Below are 27,234 nucleotides of genomic sequence, written 5' to 3'. Positions count from 1 at the left end.
AAGAATTCTATATAAGATATAAGAAAAAAAAATATATATATATAAACGCATAGGTTTATTTATGATTATATAGTAATTTGATAGCACAGTTAGCGTTCTTACCTTGTAATAACATGTATTCCATATATATAGAACTCAGAAATTTTAAAATTGCTATTATTAATGCATCCATGACCTTATAATTAAGTTTATTAAAGAGTATAATATAAATTTTTTCCTACTATTTATATTTTAATTTTGGCTTTTTTCAAAAATATGCCATTTCAATTCAATTACTTAATAATTCAAAAAATCAATGATTTCAGGTTATATATATTCAATTATATCTTAATAATGCTACATTAAAATTTATTAAATATATATTTGGACACTGTCGCGTGCGCACTATTGCGATGCTTTTCGAGTTTTTCGTCAATTGTATTTTCTGAAGGGGTAAGATTTCCGAACGCATTTCTATAGGGCTGCGTTCGGAAATATCACCCGTGTGCACACAAGCGTCGTTCTATCTTTGTTTAACTTTTGGTACATAACAAAGATAGAACTGGTGTGCACACGGATGATGTTTGCGAACGCAGCCTAGATGTACTATCCTGTAAACAGATTTGTAGAATCACGCATGCGTGAGAAATATTGTAGTTAGTAGTGCGCCGAAGATGAATTTGACGTTTCTCTCTTGATGAGAAGCAAATTTGTTGTATAATTTTATTTTATTTCGCAGAGGTGTGTAAAAGTCATGGCGCTCAGTCTTACAATGACATCAAAATTAAAGAACAGAGATTATGCAAATAAAATCAGACATGGTTCGCCCAAGTTACAGGAGACGTTGCGAGAGGTTGGAAACTTAATGTGTTATTGTTTTGTGCTATTTTTAAGATTTTCGAACGATAGCTAAAAAATAGTGCAGAGATATGCATTTTTAAAACAATGTTCTTACATGCATGAAATATTTCTTATATCCGTCTTCTTACCGTCGTAGTTGAAATTATCTTAAATAACATCAATTTGGTTAAGTCTTCGGCATTACAGAATCTGCATAAATCTGCAAAAGAAAAAAAAATTATTAAAATAAACTATTTAGAAGAGAATAATTTTTTAATTTACATTTTTGTATTTTTGTAAGGCTTTGGTTTTGTTTGCTGCAGATACTAATCCTGTTTCGATCTGTTTTTAGAAGTGCCGTCAGAGAATGCGAGAAAAGCGGGATCAATTATTCAATAGGCGTAGATTTGGTTTGCAACTCGATTCTATACATATGCAGGATACATTGACAGAACTAATGCGTCAAGAATTTAAGAATTTGGCAACATCACATGATGGTGGTGCAAGTCTTATATTCAAAGAGATTGACGAACCCTTAAGTCAAGAAGAGGCGATTGAATTGGAAAATAAAATTGTTCATGAAGAAGGTTTGATCAATATTATACTTTAGTAATTTGTGATAATTATCAATAATTTGCTAATTGTAATAACAAAATTGGCAAAAAGTATTTAATATTATTGTAAATTTATATGCAGAAGAATGGATACTTCAAGAATATGATAAATTTTTACATGACGAGATTGAATCTTATATAATGTATGCTGATAGCAATGAGAGGGAAGTGTTCTGCCCTATATGTCAGAAAGCCATATTAGAAGAAAAAAGTAATGGTGTAAATTGTGCAGCTTGTGGACTAAAATTAATTGGTCGTACCATGCAAGAAGTGAAACATTTGATTAATGAGACTATAAAAATGCATACATTCAACTGTGTCAAAGTGCCAACATTCATAATAATACCTGACAATCGTAATCTCGATTTATATTTGGTATGTCATGATTGTTCTACTTTAGCATTAATTTGTTAATTATTTAAGATTAATTACCAGTATTAATTTTTAAAAGTAAAAGCACAATTGCTGGACAATACTTATTCAAGAACATTAAATACTGATACATCAATATGTTTAAAGACTAACAATTGTAAATTATAATTTGCTTCACTTGTAATACTAATCATAATTTTTCTGACGTTGGTTATAAGAAATTCCTAAATGTTAATTAAATTTACATTTGCATTATTACATTTTATATATTTTTGTTAAAATTAGAAATAAAGATCAATTGTCAAATTATATCAGATAGTAACATGAAAGTTTTCAAATCAATTATTTTTAATGACTGATTCAGGAGTATGTTTCAATGGCCGTATATGTATATATAAGATGTTTATTATTTATAACAGTTAAGAGATGAATGTGATACAAAGAGAGGTATAGAAAAAATGAAATACAATAGTTCAGATTTCTTCATGTTGTTATAATATTGAAATAATAACATGTGAATCTTTATGATACATATTGTACAAAAGAACATCCCTTTTCGACGAGTTCACTTATATTATTTATCACTTATCATGTACATACACAATGTGAGTGTGAGTGTGAGTGAGAGAGAGTGTGTGTGTGTGTGTCTGTGTGAGAGAACTTCTACATATTGTTTTGTAAAAAAAAAAGGAAAAAAAAGAATTATCCTGTACAATCTAAAATAAAACGGCAAACGAAAGTCACAATAAAATGTCAAATTAAAGAATTTAGCTTTCAAACTATTAACAGTTTTGTTTGCATACCTGGAATTATAAATTTCATTATATACATTTTACATTAACAAAAAAGATATAATATGCAGAGGTCTCCTTTGTAGCTTAAACTATATTCGGTACTCAAACTTTTTGCAAGTGATTTGTACATCATTATGAATTTTCATAATAAAGATCTCATTTATAACAGTGCAAACATAATTTGTGAGCCAACCCCCTTTTTATATCGTCCATGTAATTACATCAATTTCACATAAAGTATACATATCTCTCCTTCTAGTATAGTTTTGAAGTATAATTTAATAGCAACATATTTACCAAATAATTGATAATTTATATTAAGAAAATTATTTGCATTTCTTTATCTCTCCTTACTCTTCAAGTCATTTCCTAATTGCTCTTTTTTAACTCCTGAATTGTCTTTGATTGTAATCTATCAAAATGATATTAGTTTATGGCACTGATTCTATTATTTTTAATGTGTTATTTAACTTTCATTGCATACAAATTCCGCAAATAAATGGATTAAGTCTAAACTTTTCTTTTGTTCATGGTAGAATTTGTAGTGATTTAATAATTACAATATGTGTAACAATTTTTAATCAATTCTGTGATATATAACGATATATATTATATAATTAATATAATAAAATATATAATATATATTTATATAACAATTAAAACAAAAGATATAATTATTAATTCTAAAATCTCGTTTTTCCTTCCAATTATTTTATTATCACAATGACAATTTTAAATTTCCACAATTTAATAATTATATTTATCATATCAATCGTTTTTATCAACCGAATATTTCTCAAAGCAGTGGAATAGTTTCTTCATAATACAAAAATTCAGTGTAGATATTTATCCTGTATCATTATCATTAATTTATTATTAATTATTGGACAATTGGATATAAATATGTAAGTAGCTTTCTCTTTACTACAAGTAAATATTTTATAAATGATATTAAAAAGATTTTTTTTTTATTATTAGAGAAAATCGCGTTTTTTTATGCAACTTTAAACATTATTATACAAAGTAGATGTGAGAGAAAGTACACGAAACATTTCTTACCAAAAAATAATTGCCTGTGAATAATTGTGTTATATATCAATGTATTGCATTGTCAGTATATATTCTAGTATAACTGTACTGTGTAATACGTACATCCATATATACATATATATATATATGTATATATGTATGTATGTTCTGTAATAAATTTTATAATTTCAATATATTGTAATAAAAAGAGGAATTGCCTTTACTCTTATTTCTTCGTTTGCATTTCTGCTATCATCAAATAACAACCTTTTTCATTATTTGTTTTGCATAGACTATAATTTAAGCTATACGGTAACTATCATCCCTTACATTCGTATATATATCTAAACCTTGAACATTTTTATACAAACAGATTGTAACAAGAATTTGCGCACTTGATCACTGCGTGGATCGTCGGCGTTCCGTCCGATTAACTGCCGCGAGTGCTTCCTCGGGTAGACGGGCCGGATCTGATAAAATATCAGTGGCAGTGCACAAATTCCTTAGAGAATTCAGAACAGCTGAAAATGATACCTTGATCAAGAAAGATACAAAGAAATAAACATTTGCTGTACATGTGTATGTCTTTATTTTATTATTTCGTATTATTTTATTTCTATTATTTTTATTCTATTTTTTTATTTCTATTTTTTCTGTAGAATAAAACATCCGAAAAAGTATATGTTATAGAGTATATGTGTATCTTTTTAGATGTCTGCATACAAACCTGGTCTGAGATCGACGAGTGAGCAGTGTTGCTCTACCCACAATATTGTACTTCTATATAAATCTTCGATACTCGCAGTCGAGACTGAAGCATTGAAAGATAGCATCAGCGGTTCTAGCAATGCACTGAACTGATTATTTTGATAAAGAAGATAATCCTCTAGAGTTTTATACATATTTTGTACATTTTATTTCGAGTTGACGTATTGAGGTACAATGTCAAAGAAAAAAAGGATACAATCCAGAATTTCCAGTTTTCTCGTGTGCGCGTACGTACGTATTCATCAAACATCTCTTTCATTTTGCTGGTTCTATGTCTAGAAACTGGAGCACCCGTCGCAGGAAGCATAGATTGACAATTACTACAAGAATATTATTTCATCATAAATCATTCAAGACTAGCCAATTTATATAGATAAATCACATGTTTAACATATTCGTTTTTGCATGTTATTACTTGACACATTATTTCCAAAATAATTAGTATTTTTGTTTCCCTGATTTATTGAGATTAATATTATCTGAACATACCTAATAGATGTATTAAGGCACTCGATCTGATGTCTCAGGCTATCCATTTCTTCTTTCAATTGATTTCTCTCTGCTCTGAGCTGCCGGATGTAATCTGCTCCTTTCTGCAGCATTGCGGCTTTGCTCAATTTCGCGTTTGAATTTTGACTGAGCTGCGGTATCAGACTGTGCAACATATCAAAACCGTTCTTGATGTTATATCTACGCTTTTGTTCCGCATGAATGTGGCCGACACGTCTTTGTTCCTTATACTGTCCTCTCTCTGATTCACCCTTGATGTATCCGCGAGTGGGCGATAAGGGGCTACCTATACTCATGGGACTGTGTAAGGGACTAAGGCTTAAAGCCTGAGGACTGTGCGCATTAGAACTGCTATCTTTTGGTGAACCAGGACTATTTTGAGATTGGTGCGTTTGGTTGTTTGCATTTAAAAGGATCTGTTGGGCTGTAGATGGTTGCATTGACTGCAAGAAGATATAAATAAATGATTTTTAATAAATTTGAGTGGATTGTATATATAATATGAATTGAGTGGTATTTTTGATACCTGTTGCTGCGTTTGCGTCTGCTGCTGTATGCTAGATGTCTGCATTGTTTGAACAGTCACCGGGGTTGTGATATGTTGTGCAGTCGTCACTTGCGTTATTTCTACCATAAAGATAACATTGGTTGAGGATAAGTAAATGCACTTATCAAATATTCATTTTATTAATATAATTAATTGAATTTGGTTACTATTGTGAGGATGCATTGTGTAAATTGCAGTTACGTTATATAGATCTAATAAGATATATACATTTTTCTTATATATATAATAACATTATGATGAAAGTACATACTACTATTCGTAAGTAAATGTGCAAGTAAGACATTGTTATTCAGATTCAGAGCTGGATCGCTCACTGCAGATACCAATGGTGGAGGATGTATCCTGGGTGCTGTTAAAGAGGAGCTACTTCGTGATCTGTTCCTTCCTTTCATTTGGTACTAAAAAAATGCGATACAATCTTTTCAATAATTGAACATTTTTCGACCGATATATCTGAACTAATTTATTCAGTAGCGATTATATGCATAAACAATACAATTGAATGATTTCGAGAGTTTATAGCTAGAAAATTTATTACGAGAGCTAATTACAATTCTAAGCATTTGGAAAACAATGGTACTATTTAAAAGTTTAATATTCTCTTTAACACGATTTTTTCTAGCTTGCATCATTTCGAAAATATTTTAATCGCCAATACATAAATTATTATATATACGCATGAGATACGAACCTTAGGTACGGCAAAAATCTCTTCTTTGTCCGCGTTGGATGTTGTCGGTTGAGGTAGTAGTTTAGTTGGGTGCAGAGCGGGCGCAGTAAGGTCCAAACCGGTAGATCTACACTGCAGCAATATCTGCGACTGTGACGGTTGTTCCGTCGAAGAAACTGATACTATTTGTTGCGTGGGATGTGTCTGAAAAATAAACATGTCTCTTCAACTCTGTCTCGATTGTAAACTCGGCGGCCATGAATGTTCGGCAAGTATTGTGTCTTGGTTTTACCTTGAAGCTATTAGTGTTAAATTTACACTGTTGAGCATTGAGATTTTGTACGAGGTTTGGAAACTTATAACACTGCTGCTGCGGCTGAACGATTTTGTAAGGCTTACTAGACATCGGAGAAGTGGTCGGTAAAGGCCTTATTGCTGGGTGCTGGGATTGCAACGGCGAATTGCCGGCCTGCGCGGCGAAATTATGCTGTACTGTCACTAGATTCTGCACGGCGGCGATCGAGGATATCTGATTGGAATTAACTGTCGCCGATTGACCGTTTATCGCCGCACTGATCTGCACCGTTTGTGGCTGGCTTGGTACCGATGCTAATTGTACCGTCTGAATTTCCATCGCGTAAGATTGCGGCTGCTGTGACTGCGGTTGGAATCCCGGATTTGCTTGTTGCGCCCTTGTCACTTGATAAGTATTCTGTTGTTGCTGTTGGGATTGCTGTATCATACGGCTACTTCTCGATGATGTCGTTCTACTATTTCTATTCTTTTCTTGCGCGGATTGACTTGTGGTAGATTCGAAGTTTGACTGGATTGCATTATAATCTTCATTCATAGTTCTAAATAAAAAATTTATATATTCATGAATTATAAACATCGGACCTTATTGTATTTTTATAAAGTCATAATAGTTTCGTACTTACATGTTATTCCTATATACATTTGCTGATTCAGGTTGGGACTGAGTATATATCTTGGCGGTGTACTGAAGATTCTGCATACTAGCCTCTTGCTCTTCCTGTGATAGTTGTTGCTGTTGCGAAGTTTGTTCGTTTTTTATCGTCGTTGGATCTTCTCCTATTTCGTTCATCTGATTAATTGGTGTCATCAAGTCCAGATCAGAATAATTAGTATTTAAACTGCTATTCCGAAACATATCATCCTCCTCGGGTACAGGAGGCAATTTTGAGTTTAGGAATTCTTGAATCAAGATAAAAAAAGTATGCAACATGTAAGAAACATTCTTCGAATTGAAATATTAAAATCAATGTACATCATTATTATTTACCTTGCAACGGCTCTAAGGTGTCCATAAAATCATCCAGAGTTGGTTGTAAAGGACATAGACTAGGTTGCATGAAGTCTGCCAAACTGGCACCACGCGCTATCAAATCACATTTTGCGTATTATAAATTCATATTATATAATACTCATACAGAATGATGTGCAGAATAACAAAAATTTTACAGAAAAAATTGTTTTTTATTATTAATCAATTACTAAATCCTTTATCGATATCAAGATATTATTGATATTAATTCTTGCCGAAGAATATTATTTTTTTAATAACGGGAAATACGATTCTCCGAAGTTAAGATTTGCATACAAGCAAAAATCTTGAAAATTACAAAAAAATTTACTATTTACAAAAATTGAGAATTACCTATTTCTCTAGGATCGGGGAAATATATTGGTTGATTTGAGCTGATGGTTGAAAAGAGGGTGTCAGTCATCAATTCCATATAATCCTCATCAACCATCATACTCTCCCCGCTTGGAGTTCCGCCGGTACCACCGAATACATGCCCTATACTCGTTCCGAAATTACCGGTGGTTTCGCCTCCATTGCCCCAATCTAGCATGTCCATTGATTCCATCTAAACCAAGTTTCGTATTATGTATTATATGTATACTTGTTGTTTTATGAAAAACGGGGAAGCATCTTTCTATTTTTTTCCAAACATTATTATTTTGCGCGTATTTAAAAAATATAAGTGAAAAATGAGAGAGACAAATAAAAAAGAATTTATTTCAATATCTATTAAAAGAAAAGTTTGGATTGAAATCTCGAAAACAAGAATTTTTAGAGCTTTTTCCCTATTATCATAGTAGTTATCCTTCCAAATTTTTTCTCGATTACCATAATGATTATCCTTTTAAACTTAAGTATTCCCATTTTAGATATAATTTGTTTGTATGTTAATTATTATTCCATGTCTTTTTCCCACAAAAGAACGGAGATATTTAATATCCTTTTAAATATCAGCTTTTCGTTATATATATTTTTAAAATATAATATTACATACCATTTCTGTGCCATCCTTGCTCGTCCAGCCAAGGATCTTGTTTCGGTAGAACATACGCCATTTCTTGTATTCAGCTGTAACGGCTGCAAGCTTTCGTTTCCAGTATTTTCCCTCTAAGACCACCGCCTGATAAAGAGATATGCCGTTGATTCACGCTCACACTAAGCGTAGTTCTTATTGTTAGACATAAAAAAACAACTTTTACTACTTCACGAGCTTATTCGGATTTTCTAACTTCTTCGATTGCGCGAGGCTGCGTGAAATGTGACTTGCCAGCGACATTTCAAGGAATTATCACTGCTACAACGCAATTATCTAATCAAACGAGCTGCCGCCAATTGCGATAAAGATACTTTCCAATTACGTAATTAGTAAAAATTCGAATAATACAAATTGCGGCTATTTAGTAATCATTAATATTGATATGCACGATGTTTGATCTGTTACTGATATCACAGAAATAATCGAATAATTATTATAGAACATTACAAGCATAATTTTTTTTACAATTATCACACAAAACAATTTTGTATAATATGATTAGTTGTACGTTTTACGTATAAAAATGTAATATATCATCGAAATTTTGAGATTAGATGTAAAAAACATACCTCAGGCTTATTATGAGTATCAACGTCAAGTGGCGACGCAAACTGGCATACCAGCGTATTTTGCTTTAATATAACTGAAAAAGAAAAAAATTATTTCATTAAATATGATCTTTTACCTTCACAAACCTTCAAATATTATAATACATATATTGAATTTTTGCATTTATTAATATGCGAAGATATTTTTTTACGTCTGTTTTACTCTCTTAAAGCTACTTGAAAAAATTATTATCTATAATAATTGTAAATATTTTAATTTAAATAAATGTAAAATAAAAAATCAAATTTCGCGCAATTTACTTCAATTGCCGTACTTAATGCCACGGTTATACTACGATTATATTAACGTGTCATATGTCGGTGATAATCTAAAAAAATTATGATACGAGACACAATTATGGTTTATAACAAATATACATTTACTATCGTCGCTTTATGTAACAAATACAGATGTGTATCAATTTAAGAAATTTCTTAAATAATTAAAACACAGATACTTAAAAATGTATGTAATTCGATCATATTTTCTCTTTCATTATTTTTTTCGCATAATTTTAATAGTTTCAATAGTTTTAGTGTAATTTTATAACTAGTTTTTACAAACGCAAAAGCACGCGTTTTGCTTTTTTTCTTCGATTCTATAGATTATTTTCTTATCTCGGTACTTCATTCCAAGCTATCTTTCGAGTTCGTCGAATGAATTGATTAGTTGATTAAGTTTAAGAAACGTGTGTACACATAAAACGCGCTACCGCAGCTCGTAATGATAAGTTGGATGTAAGCCAGATGAACACGATGAGTACTATTAGTGCAAATGTAGCACGCGGAGATGGAGCTCTTTAAATAGACGGATAATTATTTATTCGGTCACATACATTTGAAGAATAGCAAGACAACTATATCAATTTGAATAAAAAGGACTTTGTAGGATTATCACAGTAATTGAACTGTCAATGAACCGAAGCAGATTGAAATTGAGGTGTTTTGGCTAAAGAGAAACGGTAGGCTTCACGATACAAATTCAAAATTTCCAAGTCTCACTCTAAATATAAAAGAATGAAATATATTCATAATCCGTCAATCCATTTTAAATACGAAGTTGCATTTAAAATAAATCTCATGAATTATGAATTTATTTCTTTCTTGCATAAAACGCTTCAACTATGAACAGTATAATATCTAAACATAAAAGCCCTTTTAGATATTGATTCGATTTATAGCATTTTGATTGAGAATATATACGATGAAGATTAGGATTAAGCTTGTGAATGTGAAGATAGCTCGAAAAGAATAATGAAACAAGCTTGTAAAGATTAGCAAGCTTGTAAAGATTATCATTACAATATTCTGTCGATAAGGCAAACTAAATACATTTCCTCGATAAATGATAATTAAATAAAAGAGATATTTTAATTTCGCTGATTATCTTAAAGGTATATATCTATCAACTAATGATTATATTAAATTATATATTAATGTTAATATATTAATGTTCTTTTTTTCTTACATTGCATGTGCCAGCATCTCCAGATCACGTTATTTAATCTGATCTTGTCCTTCCACCTCAATCTGATACCTTTAAATCGATTCCACTTGGGCGATGTCAACTTCTGTCTGGAACAAATCCAAATGGCCATACGTCATACCCACTGTGGGAACTATAGATTCGAATTCTGTATAATTAATTAAAGATAATTTTCCATATTCACTATTTCATATAATTATTTCATTTTTATGTATAGAATGTCATTTAAAGAATAAATATCGCAGGTGTATTTTTTAATCCAAAAAAATTTTGGATTTTTTCTTATCGAAAATTTGATTATATTTCATTTTTTTACAACATATTTTAATTTTTAATACATTGAATATTTTAATGTAACTAATCTTTAAAATAAAACTTTGTTAATAAAAATTTACTTGTAGTTAAATAAAAAATAAAATTGTATTAACACTTTAGACAAATTTTTTCTAGAAAAATAGACTGCGAATTAATTAAAGAATATATTTGCGATGTTTGTCTAAGTGTTCAGAGAAAAATATTGCATGTTTCATAAATTTTATAACAATTTTTAAGTATAATTTCCTTTTACACAATATGGATCGTAGTAATTTTGAATAAAAGCGCAATAATTTTGTTTTGTCAATAAACGAGTGATTTCGACAAATTTATCAGCAATTGCTCTATCGCAGGAAAAGACCATTTGCTTTATGCGAGTTTTGCGAGACGCAGTTAGAGAGAGAGTCTAGTAAATTTCCACACAGAAGTTTAACAAACCACGCATTTATGTGTAGTATTTTTATTCTCTGGTATTTCATTAATTATTTAACTTTAATATAATTAAAAACATTCTTTAAAATCACAACTTTCTTTGAAATCTTCCATAAAGTTGAAATATTCCAATACGAATATATTTCTCATCATAAAACATAAATATTATTACCATCAATATATAATTCTTAATCTCTTTATTAAGTTTTATCTTGTTTATTTGTAAAATTACTTGAGGTTAAAGTTTTTATTCGCGTTTGTAATTCGTAATTTTTAATGTTCTACAATTCTACATAGATATGAATAAGAAATAAATGTATAATACAGAGGATCACCAGTAATATAATAAAATAATAATAGAGATATTTAAATATCCTTTTTATTAATAAGTAATTTTTCACGTGGTAGATATCAGAACATATTAATACACTATTGAATTTAGGCAGAGAAACGCGTTTATTTTTAATTTCTGAATGTGGCCATAATCACGAGGCGAACTTTTCGTTATCGCTTCGTTCGTCGATATATCACCAACGAAGAGTCAACAGTAAGAAAATATCTGTAGTCGGAAGATTTCCACATTTACTCGTATCTCGTGACAGACGATGGTTCTTCTCCTTGGCATTAGACCCTGCTTGGTCAATTCTTCTTTCCGAGTTATAGCCATTTTCATTTTTCTAATTGTGTGTGCGTGATTAGATAAGCTATAACGGGTCGAGAAGCATAGCTGAGGAAAGAAATCGCTTTGACAAATCAAGTTATCGTTTCCGTCTGGAATTTTTATAATCTGATTGTCTTGTTTCAACAGAATCAAAAAATAAAAAGAATATTGTACGAAATTATTGGATATATTTCTGTTGTAATTATATAAAATATAATTAGTCATGTAAAAATATGCTGCATAAGATAAAGTTGTAATCATATGTAATATTCTTTCTCTCATATATTTAAAGCAATAAAGAAGTAAAATTGGATTTTTGTTGTTTAAAATTACAGCAAAGATTGTATAAAATTATTAGTGTATTTCACATTTTGTATAGAATAAATCTTTTTATTTAAAACGATTTTTGTTAATAATAACTCCACTGTTCATTTATTAATATACCGATTAAAAGTTGCATAAATATAAGTTGTAGAAATCATAATAATAAACATAGATTCTTACTGTTTTTCAAGAGTTTTAAGTTCCGCGGAGTTTATTATTTTTTATTAGTTAAGTTTAGTTAAATAATTAGCATAAAATCTCTTCTCATAATGGTCGAATAAATTCTGCGTGTCTGAAACGCCAAGTTATCGGGTACTTGTCCCCTTTTCCTTTTTTCACAGTTTTAATGAAACATAGTGCTAAAGAATCTCATTATCAGATAATGATTTATTTGTTTGCTGCGCGATATGCGACTCGGATTGCCATTACCATCACAAAGCGCAGTCGCGATTTTATTATCATATTGTCAAGCGACTTAATAGTGCGACAAAACAGATAACGCATCGCGTTTGTAAAACAATTTTCAAAAAAAAAAATTAAAAAAGTTAACGAAACACAAATAGCGTATAGAATGAACAAAAGAAATTCCAGTCGCTCGCTTCGATAAGCGCCACGAGCCACGACGAATCCCTCAATATCGCTCTTATTTTAAGCTCTTCGCGGTTTTAATTATCTGAGTTATAAGAAGAGAGCAAAGATCACACCGTGGAAACTAAATTCGTCGTGTCTTCGTAACATCGTCTATCCCGGATCTCTCGTTATACAGGATGTTTTAAACATTTGGAACATAATTTCACATAAATTTGAAGAGTAAATTAATTTCACATATATATAGATTTATAATTTTAATTATTAAATTATTAAATTAAATCTTTTCGTGTTAATCTTGTAAAAATATGTAATATTAAACTTCTATAAAACAATATTCTAGATTTAAATTAGAATTTAATATATTAAATTTCTTTCAAGTTGATTAAACAATTTAGAGTTAAAAAAAATCATTTATTACATAATTCATTAGAAGAAATAATGGAAACGCAAAGGATACTCCGATATATCGTGTGAAAATGCCCAGCATTTTCCTTGACTAGAGCAATCGAATGATAAATGGTTTCCGTGCAATGTTATCGAGTACTGTAAATATACGGGGCCGAATAGCCAGGGAACGGAAATAGATTCCGGCCACCGATTGGATCAGTGGGCGAGCCTCTCGACTCGACTCGCGCGGATTCTCGGCCTCGCACGCGTCTTGCTTGTTGCTTGTCGCGCGTCGTACGGAGGTGTTACGTTGCCGGCGTAACGTACCTACTACGAATGTAAGGCGTCGTGATGACGCAGTGGCCTTGTGTCGATAAAAGACACGTTATGAGCGACACATTGACAAGAGGAGAGCTTTTACGGTAATTTAGCATGATTCGCATTTTCGCGATTCGTCGCACGCGAAAGCGATGCACCCGGCGCGATTAGGACGACGATCTCTCCTCTTTCTCTTTCTCGAAGTCGATATTAATCCCGTCAAGTATACAGTTTCTAATGTTACATGCGAGAAAAGATTTTATGCACCGAAGCATTTAATAAAATCGAAATAAAGTTTATCTGCTGGAAAGCATGATTTCATTATTCGTTTGTATTATATTGCATTTTGATTCTTCATAAAAGTTATATGTTTATAATTACGTATCATTTCTGATTGAGAAACCATCGATTTTTAATTTTCAAGCAGCTGTCATCACTTTTAATATGAATTTGATTAACTGCAACCGCAAAGATGGACTTGAGATATCTCAATATGCTGATTTAAGGCGTAAAGTGATAGCATGCAAGAAAGCAAACTTTCTCGTGATACGCAGATAGCGCTTACGTAAGGAAAAATTGAAGATACGTTCACTGTGATATGATATGAAACTTACGCGAGTGACCATAAAGCATATTTTTGTGCTTAGAAAAAGAAATTCAGATGAATGTACAATTTAGAACAAATCAGGATATAAATTGAAAATTTCATTAATTCATCGATGTATTCGATTGTAGTAATAAAATTATGTATGTTACTGAAATTATAATATAATGACTCGGCTTAATTTGACAATGAGTAATATTTTATTGGTATGTGAACAAATTATTCGCTCAAGTCATCGAATAAAAAATATTTACGTTCTATGCAACGATCGCAAATTGAAGTTTATGATTTACGTCAGCAATCCGAGATGGTCTAATAAAAGCGGCAAGTCTGTCTTACATACAGTACCGTCAAGTATTACAATCACAAAAATTCTTTAATAAAAAGTAATTTTTTTCAACTTATAACGCACATTCAAATTGCATCATAAATTTTGCCAGAGAAACTGCATCTGATAGATTTTACTTTCCGTAGTGCGGTAACTCAGCGAAGGTCTTTATCGAACACGTCGATACTCTTATTCCACGTCACTATCGCGGGGTGAATCTCACGATTAATTCAATAATATGACGTGCATTTAACATGTATTATGCAGCATAAAATGTAGGAACAAACAGCCAACGTGCACGCCGTTGATCTCGTAAAAATCGAGTTGACGACGTAAACGTCCATTTTCTTTCAAATGTAATACTGCGATCAAAAATATTTTTTAATTACCTAATTTTTTATTTTGTCAAATGTAGAATTTATATTGTCCAATGTACAATATATTGCGTTGTTTAAGACATCATAGGAAATGATAAAATCCGTTTTACCATTCGTATGATTCTTTGTTACTATTAATAATTTGAGAATAACTTTTTTTTTTATAGAGATTTAAAATTATATACATACAATAATAAAAATAGATAAATTTTTATAAATTATTAATAAACATAAATTTTCTCTTGTAAAAAGCTCAAAAAATATATAAATACTTTCTGAGACACTACAGCTTTTAAGTAATAATTTATATGCACATTCTAAAAATTAAATAATTCTTTAATGTAATTCTAATACACATCTCTATTTTTTACTGATATATATATATATATATATTCTTGTATTAAACATGAATATAAATAAACGAGTTAAAATTAAAGATAAATATCTGTGGATGCAATATCCGAAAATATATTGCTGGCTATTTGCGTGGTAAATCTCGTGAAATACGCGTTTTAATGAAAATCATCGTTATATAAACGCCAAATTTTTACTACGTTGTGTTAAAAAATATTACAATATATACGGTTAAATATGATTCTGTTTACTAATCAAATGCGTCGCTCGACTTGGAATCGATTCATTGGAATGTATCCGCAATGTTTTGGCCGATTAAAGACCGAGAAATTCAATGATATCATCGGTAATTTTGCTCTGATATATCGTGCGATATGATATCTACGTGAATCGAATTAATGGCTAGTTAAGACGCAATAATTGCAAAAATTAATTAATCACGCAGGTTGAAAATCGCTAATTGTAATAATTGTAGGAAATGTTCGCGTTTGGCATGATTTTAGTATTTGTATTTCGAGAGATAATACGACGATAATAATCATTTCAAGACGGAACGACTCGCGTGACTACCTTTTCGCTCGAATCTCGCCGTGCGAATGATAACAAGATGCATAACGTGCGCGTTGTTATGTTTATATAATTGTTTCTCTCTCTCTCTCACACTGATATTATTCTTATATTTACAGATATAATAATATTCTTGTATTTAGAATCTACGTGTGTACATTATTGTTACGTTTCTCTACAATATAAACATTTTCTCTCGCGTCTTATCAATTATTTTCGTTAGTCATGGAAGGGAATAAAATTTATCTTTAATATAGAATTATCGTTTAGGCACAAGAGGGTGACGAAGTCCTTTAATGAATTTAGAAAATATTTGCGGCACCCGCCGCGATAACATCTTGCCGCGTATCGCAATATTTTCATCTAGCTGTAAGTGGCTCAACAAGCATTGCGGAGAAACGGCGTGTCTGTTCCCTCGAGGCTCTTATCACTTGTCGATTATCTTGAAAATTAGGTTTCTTCAAACTCATTCGCGGCGCGCCCGAACGGGCTACCAAGATGTTACACCGTCCTCGACGTTTAATCAAAATTATCGATAAAATCTATTAAAGGTTTCTTCGCGCGAAACAAAGCGCGACTTTTCTTCGCTTAATTAAATTTTTCTTAGCCATGTCTCATCTCTTTAACTAATAGAGTGTTAATTAATTATTATATAAAATATCAGACACATATTTAGCATTAAATGTACAATATAAATTATATATACATATATATATATATATATATATATATAAATAATTTCAATATATTTTAATTTCAATAGCTTAATATAAATATAATTTTTTTATAAACAGTAGATTCAAAATTTTGGTTGCGCAATTTAACAGACACTGATAAATAATCGATAGTTTTTTTATGAAATGATGGCAGAGATTTAATAGTCTGTATTTTATAATTTGTAGAAATAAATAAATATGAACTTGTGAATAAATGAGATAAAATACGACATCGAGTATTTATTAAGATGCGTTATCTGCTTCTATAGAATGCTGATGCGCGTAAAGTATAAACTTCAATTCGCGATTGTTGCACTGTGAATATGATTATTTCTTATTTTTCTTGCATGATAAATCAGTTAGAACGTAAGCATTTTAGAAAATTACATAAATGATGTGCACAGACATAATATATAGTTGCTTGTTTTATATATATACAATTCATTATATGATTTTTTAATGCATGTATAATAAGCGAAATAAAATTTTAATCAATATCAAGATCTTCCGAGTAATAATTGTAATCAAAAAAGAATTAAATTTACATCCGAATCAATTTTGTATGACAGGCTATTTGCGAGAATATATTACTTACGGAAACCGCTGGTTGGTACTGTAAGATGATGTCATTGTGTAATATAAGACGAAAAATGATTAGCGTACTTGACAAAAACTACCGAAATTACTTATCTAACTTCACTGTAAATTCCGCATCAAAATAGTAATATTATTACGACAAGAACACCAACAGAGATACATTTCAACTGATATTACTATTACTGTGCAAACTAATCTTTAATCGCTTTATTCATCCTTTTACTGCGATGTAATGCCCAACCTAGATTTCGATTAAATCAACATCTCGTTATTCAAATCCATATATATGAGAACAAAAAAATCGAGATTTTATATTAGAAAACTATTCACTCACATGCCTGGATAAAGCTATTTTTCATTTTAAGAAAATTTTTTCTTCGTTCGAGAACTTGAATTATTTTATATTCAAAATTATTTACGACTGTAAAAAATTCATTAAATGAATCAAATAAATCAATATTTTTTCTCGTATGTTTTTAATTTACAACATTAAACATCTTGCAAACCATGTCAAATCTTGACATCGCGTTAAATTTAAATTTTATTAATGAAAAATTTGCTTGAAGTAAAACGAATTCGTAATGAAGTTAATTCATTATATAAGCGACAAACAAAAAGTCTTATCTTATAAATCGCGCAAGCTGGAATATCATGTTGTCATTCGTTATTTTAGAATAGCAGAAATAATTTATCGTAATGCGCTTGTTGATCCGATTTACGATATTGTTATTGCGGTCGTTTACATCACGACATTGCATCATTATCACGACGATGAAGCCTATTTCTTCAAAATTTTATCGCCCCAATAACGCGATGAGTTTCAACGAGATCGATTGATATAACGTATTTTCCAGGGTTGCCAAAGATATCATTAATTTGGCCTCATGTTTGTCAAGACATCGAAGACAGAAATCGATACTATGCAGCCTGATATCGATGTTAGATTTACCAGGGAATTGATCGAAATTATATTGTATTATGATATCAATATATCTAAATTATGTTATTGATGTTATCTTCAGATGATTATGTCTGCTCCCTTAACAATAATGACTTGCAAATTTATATGATATCAAATTGCATTAGATGTTACACGTGACAAACTAAATAATATATATCATATAGAAAAAAAATAATTATTTTAAATTTTACATATTTTAATAGAGTATACATATATTAAACTTTTCTATTATTATATTGTCGAAAATAAGTTATGGAAATATATGAAAAAACAAATCTTATGTTTCATTTATTCATATATTCAACATCGAATTACTTTACTATTTTTTGAAGAGAACAATCCATACTTGACAAATATTAATTAGAAAAAGTTGATTTGGTATGATTTTAATTTGATCGCAAAATAACTAACCCGATTAATGTTTTTCTTATTAAGAATTTATCTAGGTTATTGAGACTTTGCATGCGGTTACAATAGGCACCGTTAAAACTGCATATAATTACAGCAATTTTTGTTGCATGCACGCCACAGTAAGCTGATCAACTGTAATGTCATCGTATATACCCAATATATCAGCGTGTAAGATATATACGCCGAGTTCGACGAGTTCGACATTAATTCCTGGCGTAAACGTAACGCCGGATTATATATATATATATATATATATATATATATATATATATCATATATATATGCGTGACTGATGTATATTATTCTTTTGCGCTGTGTGAATTTTTTATATCATAAAATTGCATTTCTCAATGTGCATGTTAATTTCCTTCACATGTCTCTATCTATATATCTATCATTTTTATAGAACTATTTTTCATCAATAAAGATTAGAGTTAACTGAGTTAATCAACTCTCCGTTTTCTTTCAAATTTATAATTTTAATAAAATGGGACATATACAATAGGATTACAGCTAAACCCGTTAACTTTAAATTGTTTACGGTAACGGGAAACACACTCGCAGGGAAAAACGGAAATTGTCGGCAGAAGCCGTGCTCTCCGTTGTCTGCGCACGACTTCAGCGAGGCCACGCTTAATTGCGATGTTGTCGTTTGATTTCTACGGCCTCTCTTTCATTAATTCAATTGTCTTTTATCAACGGGAATGCTACTAGTCAGTCTAGAACCGGTAGAGCATTTGTCCGGTTGCCTAGCGCGAGAAAAACACGTCGCGAAGCAACTCTTTACTATCAGAGCAAAAATATTTTTCTTCGAAAAAAAATCATCTTATGAATGTAAGATTTGTTCGTCTTATAGAGGTATATCTTCTTATCTAAGAAAAGAAGTACGTAAAAAAAAAAGAAAAAAAGGGACAAACAGATTTGTATTCAGAAAAGAGAAAGTGCAAAAAGAACATTTTGATCATGAAATCGATCAGATGACTCGAACGTGTCTTTGAACGAAGTATCGTTCCCCGTATCTCTGATCTCGTATAACATTTAAATGCGTTGTTTAAAAGGGGAACTGAAAAGTTATCACGTTTCTTATTTTGAGAAAAACGGGAAAGATTCAACTAATTCGACTCTTTCGTTTTATTTTTTGAAGCTTGTAACATCGCAGATTCAATAATACTTTAATTTTATATATCGAATTCGTAATATTGATATTAATGTAAAAGATTCAAAATGAAGATGAATTGAGAAGGAAAGAGAAATTCGCGTAACTTATAAAGCTTATTTACAAACAAAATATAATCATATAAATATCCATTATATATAAGGATATAATAAATAATTCTGAAATTATATGTATGCGATGCAAATAATTTACATTTGTAAAACGAGTGAAAAATGTTTCAACAATTTTCAAGAAAGTTTTATATAATTCTTAATTTTATTTATGTATAAAATTAAAGAATTAAGTTTTTGCATAGTTTTATAATATATAATTCTCTCTCATTTAGAAAAAAATTAAGAATTTAAGACGGTTTGAGAAAACAAACTTCTCTATTATATACTAAATCATTCAACATAGACTTTATCTTACAATTATATTATTGTTATTTCGATCAGTAGCCGTCAAAAATTACCGGAGAAAAGGAGGAACTCACCTGTAGGCGAGAGACATGCACTGGAAAAGCTTGTTCAAGGACGTTTCGATGCTCAACTGCTGGGAGGAGCTCCTGATGTACGACAGGCTGCTGTTCGCAAATCTGTCGTGAAAAAAGCCGGGCGATGCGATGATCGAGAAGCTAGTGGTCTGCGTCTCCTCTTGGTCCGGCACTGGCACAGCAAGATCGTCCTCATCGTCCTGCGCCTCAGCCTCAAAGTCCGACACCATAAAGTGGCCCGAATGTATGGTTTCGCGCGAGTCTCGTCCCCCGTTATTTTCCCGTTTATTATCGTTGCCAGTACGATGAAAACCGCCCTGGCTCGTCATCGACGGCTTTCGATAGATCAATTCCGCCTGCATCTTCGATCCCCTGCGAATACGATTGGTCCTTTCGAATCTCATAATCAATACGCTAGTATGTTTATTTTGTGTGTTTACCAGACGTTCTCGATCGTTTTAGAAATGAAACGAGTATGAAATAAGTTAACATAGCCTGGTAAAACCGAATTTTTAAAGAAATATCTTTCCACTTAAGCCACATTGCGTATATTTAATTCACGCACAAATAATATATTTGAGCAACCGATAACAATAAGATAAATGTTAATTTAAAAATTTCTATGATTTAGAAAATTAAGTATTTTTATCTCACTATTCGCTCAAAATTTTATAATTTGCCGATTATTTTTTTGGAACAATTATGATGGCAGATTCGTGAAATTCAATCGATAGATTCGACTATATCTGATTTACGTTTTGTGATTTAAAAGGGGGTTGTTGAAGTAAAATGTGGCAGGATTAGACGACCCCGTTTCAAGAAATCAGCGCACAGCACAGTCTACATTATAGAAGAAAGGTTCGCGATAGACACAACAAGTCCCAGTTATCGAGCCTATGATAAACTTAGTTCATAATGCATCTTTTTTTTTCTAAGTATATCATATTTAAGTGCTACTAAAAGGAAGAGAGAGAGGGAGAGAGGGGGGGGGGAGAGATATTGTGTGTGTATGCCTGTCTTAGCTATAAAAATTCAGTATGACTAAACACGTTATGTAAATCAATATTGTGGAATTAATATTGTGGTATACAAGCTTATACATATATTTTTCAAAGTTATAAACGACACGTAAATATTCATATTTCGATGCTAACTCTTTGACGATTCTTAGCTATAAAAATTCAGTATGACTAAACACGTTATGTAAATCACGTAATATTCATATTTCGATGCTAACTCTTTGACGATAACATTACTCAGCAAAGTTTAAATTCTCTTTGATGTATCAAGTAAATTATACGATGGATTATGAATATGATAAGTAACACACATACATATTTGGTGGCATGTGCAATTATGTGCGTGTGAAATAAAAATTGCGTAAAAGAATTTTAATTTTCATTACGATATAATATAATGAAACATTTGTCAATTAGCTGTTTTCTTCGCTTTCATGCCGTGAAGTATGAGTCTCGATTGGCTTCCTGTCGATACGTAATTAATTTCGCGATAGCACGTGCGGGAAGTAATCGGATCCCCGCCTCTCGGTTGAATGACCGTATTATCATCGAAAACGCATAACTGGTCTTAAACAGTCGTAATATCGATTTTCATAAACAGTTGGAAATTCGACGGAATTAATTCTCAATGGTCAGTGACTCTTCTTTCAACTATACTACTATATGCCGGCTAAAATTAAACGCAGCCGAGACAATTCAGCGCAACGACGTGTCCCACGTACAGATGAACGCGATCAAACAATGATTCGGTTAATATTGGATAACAAATATTTTTTGTGCTATTTTTATCTGATAAACCTAACTATAATTTCCCTATAAAAAATAAACATTCTTTTATTTTAAAATAGTTTTTTTTTTTTTTAGATGAAACTCGAACATTTTTCGTAAAAATCCGACGTGCAAACGGGACGTATTCTCTGTGTTAATTTCATGCTCTAATATACATATTTCAAGTAAACCGATTTCGATTTTGCATTGCTGAATTATGATTATGCAATATACTGACGAAAATTGAAATTCCAACACCAAGAAGGAGTTATACTGGGTGAATGAAAATTACACAGAATGTTTGTTTAATAAGTATTTATTTTTATTACGTTTTTTTATTATTATATATATATATATTATTTATTTATTTATATATATATATATATTTTTATATTATATATAAACTCCTTCTTGATGTTGGGATTTCAATTTTCGTCAGTGCAAATACAAGACAAATACAAGGCAAATATAAGATTTGTTTGTTGTAGATTCACGTAATGACTGACTAATGGGAAAACATGCTCTATCCATTATCTAGTAGAATCCGTTTAACTATTTATTTTAGCTCAAAATAACAATCTCTACATTTTCATGCCCGAAAATACACATTATATTTGATTCAACATTTTTTTAAAAGTACATAAAAATAATTAAATTATTTCTCTTATTATTAAGTTACCACAGAATCAATTCATCACGCGATTAGTTGTTAAATATAAAGGAAGCAACAAATTTTAAAATACAAAAAAAACAAAACCAGTTTTTGAATTCTATTCTGTAATATGCTGGTACTTCTTGCTATCTATGAAATGTTAATACCCTTTGACCCTCTCGAGCTGATTGTATCACAGAGCGAAGTCAAATGCCTTATCCGTTCGTTTATGAACGTCGCACGTACTTTGCTTAGTTTTCGGACTTTCTAATTAAAAATGAATATATATATTTATATGAACAACATTACGAGGGGAGGGGGAGACGTGATAGGCATCTTCTCACGCATACAAATATTTCGCTTAAAAATAATCATAGAAAACGATAAGCAATTTCAAAATAATACAAAATAAAATATAAGTAATTTACAATAAAATATATAGCCAACAATATCAATGTGTGTGAATAAAATTTAAATTTGATTTTAATATCGATTCTTGGAGACGATATTCCTAACATTTCTCTGTTTGATCCATCGAAAAAATTGACATTTCTAATTCTAATTGGATAATGGAAAATCTCGCCATTACATTTTAATTTGGTTTTAATTTGGACGTACTTCTAGTTTCATTATAAAACGTTATAGTAATTTGATTTAGGAAATCACTCATGCGTATTATCTACATTTAAATTTCAATGCTGGCTTATAAATACTTAATTAAGTGTAAAATTCAATTGATTGATATAGTAATTTTATTCGCGTACTCCTATATTATTAGCATATTTTACTGAGATAAAGAAAGCAAAAATAAATACAATAAATAGATAATCATAATTTCACGCAATTAGTGCCAACATATTAATCTCGTTTTCGTACGTGAGCAACGACACTTTTTTTTATCAACATTTTAAGCGGATTTGATACAAAGAATACAAAGATTTGATGCAAAGATGGTCTTAAAGGCCCCCGTACAATCGAAAATATAAGTAACAGGGAACAAACATTAGAGATAAGGACTGACTTGACTTTTGTTAAAATAACTTTCTCTTCAATTTTCCAAGTTATGTGATGTGTAATAGCTTGTACAAGGTTACACAAGCTTCCTTATATTTTCGATTGTACGGGGACTTTACCTCATATAATATCTTTAGATGTTCAAATATATTAACCGGCTAATCACAGAATATAAGCATACACGCGACTTTTTTGTGTGTAGCAAAAACAATAATCTTTTACCCTTAGATTTATTTCGTATAAATTAAATCTCTAATAAAAAATAATGGAGTTAAGTAAAATTATACTGTTAAGTAATTATGCATCATAAGATAATTATAATTAACAATTATGTAATAACAAAAATACTGTATTTATAGCAAGAAAGAAAATAAATTAAGTTAAAATTAAGTTAATATAATACTCACATAATTATATTAATATTACAATAGTTTACATTATTATATACGAAACTTTTGATATTTATTATTATTAATTTTAAACGTAATCTAATTCTGTTTTTAGCATTATCACAACTATTTTTCGTATTTTTTTTGGGATAATATAAAAAAGATAAGATATACCGTATGCATTTTGGTGCAATAGAATTGTTTTTGTCACTATTCATTTTAATTCACTTAAGAAATGTTAAAAATATATTAAATAAATCCTTGAGATATTTCCTACATAATATCTTTATGTTTCTTGAATGATGACAAATTATATAGAAAAGACCTCGTATTTCAGAATAATAAAATTGTTTTCGTCACTACTTTGTTTTGATTCGCTCGAAACGTTATAAACATACGTGCTCGACATAATATAATATTTATATTTATACACTGAACAAACAAGAGTTCGAAGTATTCCTTTAATAACAAACAGGATTAGGAATTTCTATTTTTCATTGATCTCTAAGGATTACTGCGAGCTCGTACGATACACGTGGTTGAAAACATGTCGAACACGCGTGTTTACAGTGGTCCCATGTAGCGTATCAAAAAGCGGGGAATTTGGCAACGTTATTATTTATATCACCTGTCAATACGTAACTCTACTGCGGATCTATATTTCGATTTAATGATAGATGAGCGCGTTGTAGTTACTCTTTTCTGAAGTGCGTGCTTAAATAAAAAATAGAAAACAAGAACTAAAAAAAAAAAATAGGGAGTATTAAAACGAGCATGAGGTGTGAGTTTCCTCTCACTTGTTATCGTCTACCCCTCTCCACCCCTCCCATCTTCTATTTACGCTTTTTCTCCGTTCAAGGGGCAAACTGTTCGAAGCTCGTTAGGAATCGACACGGATGCGTTGCGTCGTGATTTTTCTTATCGCGTCACTCCTCCCCGCGCCTCGATTTTTATCGCGCGCCTGTCTCGCGTTTCATGGAAATCGCCGCACGTTTCTCTATCGTCATCAGTGCCGTCCGTTTTTTTTTTTTGTTTTATCTTCTCTCTTTCTCTCTCTCTCTCTCTTTGTTTCCCTCCTCTCACAGAACAAATCACGCAGTTGAAAACTCGCGCTCACGCGAGTCGATATTATTCCCATTTCACGGCTATTCATTTCCTTCGGAACGATCGGGAAGAAATATTGCCTGTTCTCCAACGTCGCGCACCAGATGTTGATCCAATGCGCGACATTCGTCGCGCAAACAATTCGCGTACGAATGAACGAACGCACACGCGCGCGCGTCACATACGGTACACACATGCGCGCACACAACGAAACAAGACAAGACGGCACAATACAATACGATACGATACGATACGATACGATACGAACCTCCGTATCACACTCACCTTCTGGATCTATTTCACAATTCTTGTTAGCACTCTACGTCGCCTTTAATCTCGTCGATATGGCTGGCACAATAGCGGCTCCGAAGCCGGATTATCCTCCTTCCGTAACTTAACTCGTCGAGCTCGTTTTCGTACACTCGCCGTCAGGCTGGGCCGCGAGGCACCGCGCCCGGACGCGGCCCGTACGCGTTACTGCACGACACACTCTCGCTCATGATGGCACTGCGACGCCATTTGCGCGCTAGTCCGCATTGTCCACCACACTCAACTGGCGCTAGAAATTGACTGCGTACAGCTGACGCGACGCGCTGCGCGCGCCAGCCAATGGCGGCGCGCGCCTACCTCCCCACTTCTCACCACCTATTGCCGCCACTGTGCCGTAGCCGCCGCGATTTACCGTCGCGCGGATTGTAAAAAGCGCGCAACTTCGAAACGATGCGTTAAAAGCGACGAACGAATTATATGATATAACACGTTCGCATTTCTTACCGGCAGGATATATTTGTATTTATGCGTAATATCACAATCTCACCTGATATTTAGTCTTTCGATTACGATTACGATTAGTCTTCCCGATTATTTGCAGACGATATATTTTTATTCTTAGTAACTTAAATGCGATCGTAACTCAGATAAGAGTGATGAAACACGTGATTGTCGTATAGTGACCATAGGCTATTACAGCATTTTAATCACAACGATCAATTAATTCAGTTTCTTTCACGCTCATGATACTTTGTCCTTTGTCACGATTATGTTTATACGATTATTATCCTCACACCACAAACGATTACACGCAACACACTGCAAAATGAGAACTACTAAACATCTCAATTTCCGATTTCCGTTAAGACTGATCCGATTCCGAGTGATACTACGCGTATTAAATATGGCTGTTATGACGTTATATTCAGGCGGCATTCGCTTGACGCTACTACAAGTGTTGAAAGCGTTTGATTGACTTATCGGGGCAAAGATTTCTTTATCCTCTCATTGGTCAATAAAAAGTTTCTAGCATTCGTAGCGTTAAGACGAATGTAATTTTAACACATGAATTTGTTCGTGTATCGCGGGGATATATTCGACGCATGTGCTTCGTCTCTGAATATTCGTGCATCATGACTGTTTAAATTTTATTATAATTTAACTTTCGACATGCACGATCTCTTTAATCCCATACAATATTCAATATTACAGACGCACTTCTCGATATATATATTAATGTAATCAAAATTTATTCGAGAGCGATAAATATAAAGCGATCTGCCGTTAGTTTTATGATTTTCGCGATGCCTTCGTCAAACTTTTTGCATTAAAAACGGAACAAAACGTCCCAAAAACTATTATTGCGTTAACTTTCGACACTCGCGATATCTTTGATCCCAACACAATATTCATTATAAAAGCACTTCCCGATTTTCTCAATATAATCCAGATTATTCGAGAGCGATATAAAATTGCAATTTGCGATTAATCTTACGGCTTACCATCCTTGCCTTCTTTGAATTTCTTGCACACAAAACAATACGAAGTGAAATTTACGTTTTGCGCGTCTCGTCGACTACGTCATCATAACATCGCTCTTTGTCGCGCAATCTAGCATCGCCACAGAATATTCAATGTTATAAATACACATCCCGATATTCTTAATGTTACCAAAATTTATTCGTGAGCGATAAATAGAGCAACTTGTTAATTTTGCGATACCTTTTTTAATTTTCACATTAGAAACAAAACAAAACGAAACAAATATTCGACACGTCTCAAAAATTGCATTATTCTATTTTATTATTATTGTTAAAAATTATTA

The 27,234-nt window shown here is 31.6% G+C and overlaps 2 protein-coding genes across 6 annotated transcripts; one reads left to right on the top strand and one right to left on the bottom strand.

Annotated features, from left to right (window-relative positions):
• Positions 1-313: 313 nt before the first annotated feature.
• Positions 314-2,759, top strand: LOC115234452 (RPA-interacting protein). The gene is made up of 3 exons (XM_029805532.1): positions 314-832; positions 1,172-1,406; positions 1,516-2,759. The coding sequence occupies exons 1-3, from the start codon at positions 734-736 to the stop codon at positions 1,845-1,847; spliced, it is 666 nt and encodes a 221-aa protein (XP_029661392.1). The 5' UTR covers positions 314-733; the 3' UTR covers positions 1,848-2,759.
• Positions 2,278-25,728, bottom strand: LOC115234449 (MLX-interacting protein). Of its 5 annotated transcripts, none has more exons than XM_029805523.1 (16): positions 25,408-25,728; positions 20,194-20,565; positions 10,584-10,690; positions 9,077-9,150; positions 8,466-8,591; positions 7,823-8,036; positions 7,448-7,543; positions 7,083-7,359; positions 6,437-6,998; positions 6,166-6,348; positions 5,725-5,872; positions 5,433-5,533; positions 4,886-5,349; positions 4,593-4,716; positions 4,356-4,485; positions 3,825-4,149 (listed from the first exon to the last, which is right to left on the bottom strand). In XM_029805523.1, exons 2-16 carry the CDS (start codon positions 20,553-20,555, stop codon positions 4,028-4,030), a joined length of 3,090 nt encoding a protein of 1,029 aa, XP_029661383.1. In that variant the 5' UTR covers positions 20,556-20,565; positions 25,408-25,728; the 3' UTR covers positions 3,825-4,027. The 5 variants fall into 5 exon arrangements, with proteins under 5 accessions (XP_029661385.1, XP_029661383.1, XP_029661384.1 ...); XM_029805524.1 differs by having other exon boundaries at positions 20,194-20,583; positions 25,425-25,728; XM_029805522.1 differs by having other exon boundaries at positions 25,425-25,727.
• Between the last annotated feature and the right edge of the window lie 1,506 nt (positions 25,729-27,234).

Source organism: Formica exsecta, unplaced genomic scaffold (genome assembly GCF_003651465.1).
Source record: "Formica exsecta isolate Colony F162 unplaced genomic scaffold, ASM365146v1 scaffold2, whole genome shotgun sequence".
Classification (NCBI taxonomy): Eukaryota; Metazoa; Arthropoda; class Insecta; order Hymenoptera; family Formicidae; genus Formica; species Formica exsecta.
Note: the sequence above shows the minus strand (reverse complement) of the source record. Positions and strands in the feature narration are given on the sequence as shown.